Source organism: Pygoscelis adeliae, unplaced genomic scaffold (genome assembly GCF_000699105.1).
Source record: "Pygoscelis adeliae isolate BGI_AS28 unplaced genomic scaffold, ASM69910v1 Scaffold452, whole genome shotgun sequence".
NCBI classification, from domain to species: Eukaryota; Metazoa; Chordata; class Aves; order Sphenisciformes; family Spheniscidae; genus Pygoscelis; species Pygoscelis adeliae.
Window position 1 is genome coordinate 207,266 of NW_008824291.1, and position 8,722 is coordinate 215,987.

The window sequence follows — 8,722 nt, forward strand, 5'->3', positions numbered from 1 at the left end:
GAAAGCAGGGGAGGAAACAATCATTGTGTGTTTGTGATCAGTCAGGTCCAGAAGCCACTTGACCCAGAGAGCTCAGAGTTTCCCCTACAACAATGGATGAGCCTGGGAAGCAAATCAAGCAGACTGAATGATTTTTGGCAGAGAGAGAACAGTAGGAGTGGTACAGACCTCTTCCTCCTCAATGCGAGCAGGTTCAATCAGCAGATTATTGGCTTGATCAAACGACACCCCCTGTTAGGACAGGAACCAGCAAAGAGGCATGCGGATTAGTGGAGCATAAACCAAACCCACCACCACTACCACCACCACCCAACACACAAATGCACACCACTCTGATAGGTCTGGCCACACAGCACCAGAGCAGACCCCACTCACACTACTCCTGATTACCACCTACCAGCGAGTACCAGCGACAGGGCTGCTCCTGGGGCTCACAACATGCAGAGTGTCAGCGCTCTTTGACCCAGCTAACTGGAAGCTGCATCTTTAAGGCCGTATTTTGTCTGTGTTGGCACTCTGAGGCCGTGACCAGCAAGCTCACAAGCTGAACACTATTAGCTGATTTTACTCCCTCTGTACCAAGTCATTCAGTGAAGAAGGAAGGATTAAACAACACAGGAGAAAAGCACAAAGGGACCTCTGGTGCCACCCAGCTGCTACAGAGGAATGAAGCGATCCCAAATCAAACTGCATTGGTCCCTCCTGCACAAGGAAGAGTCTCCAGTGGAACAGTGCATCCTGCCAGGCACCCAGGGATCCTGCTCCCACATGCAGGAAACCTTAGAATTTCTCTTGAAAACCAACTGTCTTTGCAAAAAACCCTCTGGTTTAAGGACTCCTGCACACCCTGTTCTACTTCCTTCTTCAATGCATGTATGCGGCACCTCTTACCTGAAACTCCACTGCACAGCGACACTGCTCCCCACATTCCCACTTCTGGAAGACAGCTCAGGAGGCAAGCTAATAAATCTGCCTTCATGGAGCAGGCAGCCAACCCAGCCCCACAAAAAGGAAAACACTGATTTCCAGGCAGAAGGCTTAGCTGATAACAAAGGTAACTTTCTGATAGATACACCAAACCTGTGGTCTCAATGCCTATGTAGACTTTACAGCTTTTGCCAATGGGTCAGTGCATCCTCAGCTTTGAGTCCCTGACTAAAATATGCTTTTTGGGTGAGGGCTTTTCCCAAGTATGGCAGGTCTTGGATGAAGGGGACTCAGGATGGCTTCACACATTCTTACAAGCAGCAGCAACTCCTTTTCATTCTGAAGAACTTCACAAACAGTAAGGAAATTACATGCCTCATCCCTAGGGAGAAAGGGACAAGCTGTATCAGCTCAGATACAGCAAGGCAAGCATCCACTGAGAGAAAGGCTCCAAAGCAAACTTGAGTGCAAGAACCCATCCCTGAGCAATCTGAACTCCAGTGTGGGGTGGAAATGATCCCAACAGTCTGGAGTGTGTGCGGTAACAGCAAGAACAGATTTTACTCCAGCATCTTCCACCAGTTCAGAGACCCACATCTCACGCATGAGATTTGCTGGTGTCAGACTACGATGGAAATTCAGCCACATCCTAATACCTGCCTGTCAAATACACCTCACAAAATCATCACACCAACTTCAGTTAGAACTGGTCTAACCTCATGCAGCGTCCCTCATCAGCATATTTCTATTCCACTGTGAGGATCTTCCTCAAGCAAGAATCTCTGTGTCCCCCTAACCAAACATGGTGATTCAGCTGAGTATAGCCAAGGACCTCCTATCTCATAAGCCCCCAGCATAACCAGAAAGGCCCATCGTGGCCCCATGGCCCATGGTAATGGCAAAACTCCAGAGCACAAGTTCCGCTAAATCCCAATGCACACTTCATCAGACTGCACCTGTGCTGGGGCAAGCACAGGGTGGAACCAACGGGAAGGGCATGCTCCTGTCTGCTCTCACTACCCACTCCTCTCCAGGAAGCACTGTGGCAGACAGACAAGTGTAAGCAGCCTGAACACAAGCCTGAGATTAGATCCATCCAGGGATAAAGCTTATCCTGTTGCAAATGAGGTGCAACAACGAGAAAGTGAGGAGGCGATTGAAAGGAAGAACCTGTCAGTGATGGGACAAAAGAACTGTTCTTGCAGCACAGAACACAACATCACACATAATGGGGAGGGTGCAAGAATCTGGATACAGCGCAAGGAGTCAGACATAAGCAACATGGCACAGCTCTTGGACAATCATATGAGCCCCAGAATGAACTTCAGCTCTCCCACCCTCAGCATGTCTCTCCTGAAGTGCTGGAGCCTCTTCCCAACATTTTCATTGGTACCACATCAGCCTGGTTGGTAGTTCAAAGTAGCAGAAGGGAAGTCTGGCACCCCTCTGACCTTCCCCCCTCCCCACAAGACCTTACCTTCACTGATGGCTGAGCAGATAACGCTCTATTCTTTCTGTCATCCTCATCCCATGCTTCCTCCTGATCCTCAGGCTCTGTGTTGTTATTGCAGCCTCCTAACTCCTCTTCCTCTTTGGGGACTCCATCACTGTTCAGCCCCTGCAGGAGTGCCACCACTGCCTCTGGCTTGGGCAGTTTAGTTATCTTAAAGTGTTTCTTATAATGGGGTGTGTCCTTGCGGATAAGCCTCTGTTTTTCCACTGGGAATGGTCGCTCTTCATCTTCATCTTCATCCTCGCTCCGTATTAGTGTGTCCTCAGCAAAGTGTACAGTGGGCTACAATGGCAAAGCCCCAGAAAGGTTGTGAACCTCAGATAACAGCCATATCTGGAGGCAGTGCAGAAACCTGCTGTCCCCCCACTACCAACACAGGCAAAGCCAGTGTTGCTGCTTTTGTGCTAAAGAAGATGCAGGAATACATGTTAAAATTTCACCATACTTGCCTTTTTCCATATCAACTGCTTCACCCAGAACCATCTTCTGTCAGCTCCAGAGATTGAGAGCACTCAAACCTGTAACCCTGATTTTCCCATAGTCCCTGTCTGGCACCCACACTGTCCTTCCTAGTTTCCCGTAGACCCAGATCCCACAGGCTGCCTGAATCTCTACTTTCACTTGGCTTCCATGGCCTGTATTTGCCTCCAGTGATGCCCAAATCACACTCTGTACATCCATTTACCATTTTCTCTGAAACCTTCAAGTCCTTCCACTTTTTATCATGACCCTGCTGCAGTTCCTAGGCTCCCACCTCATTGTATTCCACTTCCACATCTTCCTCCTCTTGGTCAACAGCTTCCTTACGCTCCTCTTCAGCTCTGGGCTTTGCCGCCTCCTCCAGCTCCTGCGTCTCAGGCACTTTCCCGTTTGGCCAGCTCCTCTCTCCCTCCTCCTCCTCTCCCCTAAAGTCAGCAGAGCCAGTGCTGTTGGAAAGGTGGGAGTCCTCACTGCGATTTGACATGGCGCTCAGCCTCTTCTCCTGAGAAGATGATTGTAAAAGTCAAGATGGAAACCAAAGCAGCAGATGGAGCAATGTAGTGTGACTGGTGCGAGGTGGGGTATGACCCAGTACCAACAGAAACAGCTTTTTCTTCAGGCTGCCCACTGCTTTCCCTGCCAAGCCTGCTGCATCTCAGCTAGGTCCACCCCTGTTCCACCTCTGTGTAGGCATTCATTCTTAGTATCACACCTGGGCAGCAAGATGCCTCCTCCAAGCACTCCGTTCCCATCACTCTTTACTGGGAATATCAGTAAATATCAGAGCCTTCTTTTCCTCTCCCTATGTTATAACAAAAGTGGTACCAATGTACACAATTCCCCTTACCCCATTCTCTGTCTCCTGGTTGCATCTCTTGCTCTGAGTGGCCCCAGCTGACACCACAAGGCAGATTCCAATCTTTGGAATCCAGGCAATCCACGCTCAGTCCCTTCCAGTCTTTCCCAAAAGTAAGTTCTTTCTGCCCAGCTTACACAAACTGCCTCCCAATTCCCCAAGTCTGCTCCATGTTCTCTATGATTATCCATTTCTTAGTGAACAGCACTCACTTCTGAGTTAGGAGAATTCAGGTCCGTGTCAGGCTTTGCAGCATATACCTCATTGCGCCGAACTTCAATCACTTTCTTCATAACCTTCAGTTCACTGGGATGAGGGGTTGCTCTGCGCTGTAAGCCCTACCAAAGAAAAACACTCAGAGCAGGAGATTCAACAGTCAGAGCAGCATGTGCCATGCCTCAAGACTGAACCACTTCAAGTAACATGTTTTATCAGAGTGCTAGAGCCCCAGCTGGACATGACCTAAATGTCATATTGCAGGATCTGATCTGGGCCTCTCCACTACGATAGCCTGCAGCTGTGAAGAGGAAAGAAATGGAGGCAGATAACACTTTTCAGAGCTCTCCCTCAGACATTATCCTGCTCTCCACCTGATAGAGGGATTGGGAGGAATTATATAGACAGGAAGTTTTAAATTGTGCTTCAGGGTTAATAAATGTGAAACTGTCAACACAGAAACCCCTAAAGAAACACACAGGTGAAATATCTTCTTAATGCCTCTGGTGTTTTGTAACATGTCTGACAAGCCCATATGCTACCAGAATTTGTGATGCTTAGCTAGTTCCGTCCCAGCTAAGAGTCAAGAAACACAGTATTCTAAAATTAGTAACAATGTTAAAAACAATCAAAAAAACCCAACAAAACCTCCAAACACCAGCAGTATATACATGCTGCAAGGACAGATGCAAATACAATTTATTAGAAGGATTCAGATCTCAAGAGAATCTCTCTCCACAAGATAAAAAGGGAAAAAAAATCCTGCAGGAGATTTAAACCAGAGTACTTGCTGAAAACTGAAACTTTTAACCTGCCCTTTGCATCTGCAATTAAAGCAGAATGATCTTCCATAGTTTTTGAGGCTGTCTGTCTACAGCGTTTAGCTACTTTAGTAACAGGATACTCCACAGCATGGGCTTGCATCTGGCTCCATGCTTGGAGGGGTGAGATTGCCTGGCTGAAGTTTGGCTGTGCAGCTCTTCCCCATGAGGGGTCAACTAAAATCCAGTCCTGACAGTGCTCTTACTATTACGACCTCTGGACTACCCAAATGCTGCATGGGCAGGTCAGCAGTCACAGCTCAACTCCCATGGGACAGCCGTCAAAATGTAAATCTGCACAAAGGCTCTCAGGGAATTCTCTTTTATACCTGCTTGTCTCTCCTCAGGGCACCAAATGCCCTTCGGACTGCAAAAACATGGTACATGTCTGCAGCAGTATTACAGGGTGAAACGTGAACACCATAATGGCTCCCCATCTTAAGAAAAAAGTTTAGCTTGTGCCTATGTTTCCATAGGGAGCTAACAAGCCTTCAGAAACTCTTCTTCTTACCCGTCTCTCAGCTCCAGACTCCTCTTCATCATCTACTTTGGGTTCATCCAGGAACTGAATCACACTGACTCTGTTTAAATTGGTGTCCGTCCAGCTCTCATCCACACTGTTCTGCAAAAGATTCTCTGGGGAGAAAGATAAACACAGTGGGAGCTACTGAATGAGCAGGGTTGTAGGCTTGGATGAAAGACAGTTCTCAACGCATTAGGGCACTTCCGTTGTATCTGTCCATGGCATCAAACCACAGAGGCCTTGAGGACAAAGGATGTAGCCTCCAGATCTTGTCACCTCTTGTACATCCCCCACCAGATCTACAGCAGCCTCTACAAAAGGACCTGAATGGTTCAGCTCTAGCACTCCTTACCCAAGAACTAAGGAAAAAGGTAGGATTAAGGCACGAATCAGAAGTATTGACACAAGAATATCATCATGACAGGAAGCAAACCTTACAGACAATGAACTACTTGGTCAATAGATCAAAGCAGAAGACTTGAAGACTAGGCTGCAGCTTCTTTACCACCTAGCAGAGAAGCAATTTCTTAGTTTTAACAATCTCTGCCTTGGAAAGTTGCCACCAGCCATTCAGGAGCCTAGGTCTGCTACAGGTATCACAGTAACGAAGAACAGTCCAACCAAGCAGAGAGGAAGGTTCAAGGCCTCTTCCCTACAGCACTCTCCAAAGTACACAGCGCTGCAGACAGCGTTCATAATGCAGTCTCTTACCTAGGCTAGGAGAGGGCTGCTGGGGAAGCAGGTAACAAGTGAGAACTTTTTCTCCTGTCTTCTCATCATCCTCTGTTTGGAATTTCAGCATGGGCTGGGACTGATTTTCTGCCAGCCACAGGGCTTTCAGGTTAAGATTTGTCAAAGCAAATGGCAAGTTCTGCAGTCTGCAAAAGAAAAGAAGAGCTGCTGGTTAAACTTAGTTGGTAATGAAGGAACTTCAACTCGGCTGCAGACTGCCTCACCTCCAGCTCCCACCTCTGGGGAAGGACAGAGTCAAGCCACTGCAGCATCCCTCACTCTTATACACACTGAAGCAGCTGGCTCGTGCTGCATATGGCTCTGCCACAACCACAGACTGGACTCCAGTAACCCACCCTCCTCAGTTTTTAGCAGAGGACAACTCCCATCAACAATGTGAAAATGGTGAACTTTGAAGAGGGGTTTGAAGACAGAAAAATTACGCTTTCACGGACCAGTATACAGACAGTGTTCCAAACTGAAGCTCTGGTCAGCTTCCAACTGCTACAAAAAATACCAGCCTCAGCTAACAGAACTACAGCTAAAATCTGCAGTCTCTTTCAGAACAGATCACAGATATTTGCACACTGTGGGGCTGTGCACATCATAAACAAGGCTTTGGCACCAATCACCTGAGGACTGATGACACACAACTACAAAATCTGCAGGAAGGAAGACAGTGGACCAAGGATTTCCCCTGATCTTTATTTCACACATGGCAAAATGCCCCCACACTTCTGCATTAGTTCTACCCTGTACTCAAGTAACACGGAGAAGGGCTTAACAGGCAAAGCTTGAGACACACACAGACCCTCTTTCCCGAGCCCTAAGCAGCCAGTCTGGGCTTCTCCAAACCACGGATCCTGGGATCAGCACAGATCCAGTGTCTCCAAAAACACACCATGGCCCAGACCATACTGCTCCTTCACAGCAGCCTCCTTCGGAACATGCCTGCAGGCCTGTTTACCCTTCCTGCTGCTGACCTGTTTCCGGCCACATCCAGGACATGAAGCTCAGTGGTGTTGGCAAGCTCTGGTGGCAGGAGGGCCAGGCGATTGTCTCGCAAGGACAGCACATTCAGATTGGCACAGCCTCCAATCTCAGCTGGAAGGGATGTTAGCCGGTTCCGATCCACATTCAGGTTCGTCAGCTTGGCCAGCTTGCCGAGGGACTTTGGTAAGGCCTAGGAAGGAGATGATTCAGTAGTTGGAAAAGATAAGAGCAGTAGAATAAAGGTATAAAGGCATAAAGCCCTCTTATCTGGGGGAAAAAAGCTGCCTTCTGTCCTAACAGACACATTTTTTATAAAGTTCTCACTGTAACTTTGGGACAGATTTTCCCTCAGGTTCACAGACTGTTACATGCCAACTCTTCACCTCAGCACAGCACACTCAGAACGCCACTGGTCAAGATCTTTCTCCTGTTCATCTGTCCATTCCTGATACTGGAGTTTTAACAATCAAATCATGAGCAGTTTGGAGCAGGGCCATTTTAAATTACACTACTCCATGGCCCCTCGCCAAATGCAGCTTTTGATGTAGTGCTGCTCTCATCAGATTGGAAGGGCTTCAGGACTGGCTATCCTAAAGCCAGCATCCTACCTATCCTTGAGAATTTTTCAGAGAAAAAAAAAACAGTGAGAAAAAGCAGCTTCCACCAGGATCTTCTCAAGAGCCTGTGAGCTAGGTGAAACTCTGTGCATCAAAGCAGCTGAAGGGAGAGCAGATGGAGCATGTTCAGGAATCCGGCTCAGAGGCCAAAGGATGGGAAAAGATCGCTGGCATGTGGCTAAACTGAACAGTGCAGGAGAGGCAGGGTGGCTGCTGGTGTACTTACTGTCAGCATGTTCTCTGTCAAGATGAGTTCTGACAGATTTTCGCAGTCCCCAATTGACTCTGTCACCTCTGTCAGCCGATTCTGGTCCACCTTGAGGATGGAGAGCTGCTTCAGCTGACCTGGCCAGGGCAACAAGCTAGGTGTGAACTATGCCACAGAGATAATGACGCTGTTCTATGTTCATCTGGCCGAAATGCCGCCCATCAGGGATTATTGAACCTAACAATACAGGCACTACTTTTCTTCCCCACCAGGCTTGTTCACAGATTTCACCCATGCATGATGCAGATCATAGAATCATAGAATAGTTTGGGTCAGAAGGGATCTCTAAAGGTCATCTAGTCCAACTCCCTGCCGTGGGCAGGGACATCTTCAACTAGATCAGGTTGCCCTGTCCAACCTGACCTTGAATGTTTCCAGGGATGGGGCATCCACCACCTCTCTGCGCAGCCTGGTCCAGTGTTTCACCACCCTCAGCGTAAAAACTCTCTTCCTTATATCTAGTTGTCCTGGTTTCGGCAGGGATAGAGTTAATTTCCTTCCTAGTAGCTGGTACAGTGCTGTGTTTTGGATTTAGGATGGGAACAAAATTGATAAGGCACCGATGTTTTAGTTGTTGCTAGGTAATGCTTACACTGGCCAAGGACTTTCTAGTTTTCCATGCTCTACCAACTGAGAAGGCTGCAGGTGCACAAGAAGCTGGGAGGGGGCACAGCCAAACTGGCCAAAGAAACATTCCATACCATGTGATGTCATGCTCAGTACATAAACTGGGGAAAGCTGGCCGCTGCTCGGGGACTGGCTGGGCATCGGGCGGC

General features: G+C 48.1%; 1 protein-coding gene across 1 annotated transcript in view; it reads right to left on the bottom strand.

The window, feature by feature from the left end:
• The window catches only part of SCRIB (scribbled planar cell polarity protein), a 96,661-nt gene that overhangs the window by 79,075 nt on the left and 8,864 nt on the right, over nucleotides 1–8,722 (bottom strand). The window contains exons 9-16 of the mRNA XM_009318786.1: nucleotides 7,905–8,023; nucleotides 7,052–7,251; nucleotides 6,048–6,214; nucleotides 5,325–5,449; nucleotides 3,989–4,114; nucleotides 3,195–3,422; nucleotides 2,405–2,722; nucleotides 169–231 (exon numbers count right to left, since the gene is read on the bottom strand). Coding sequence (XP_009317061.1) covers nucleotides 169–231; nucleotides 2,405–2,722; nucleotides 3,195–3,422; nucleotides 3,989–4,114; nucleotides 5,325–5,449; nucleotides 6,048–6,214; nucleotides 7,052–7,251; nucleotides 7,905–8,023 — 1,346 coding nt within the window. The remainder of the gene's footprint in view (nucleotides 1–168; nucleotides 232–2,404; nucleotides 2,723–3,194; nucleotides 3,423–3,988; nucleotides 4,115–5,324; nucleotides 5,450–6,047; nucleotides 6,215–7,051; nucleotides 7,252–7,904; nucleotides 8,024–8,722) is intronic.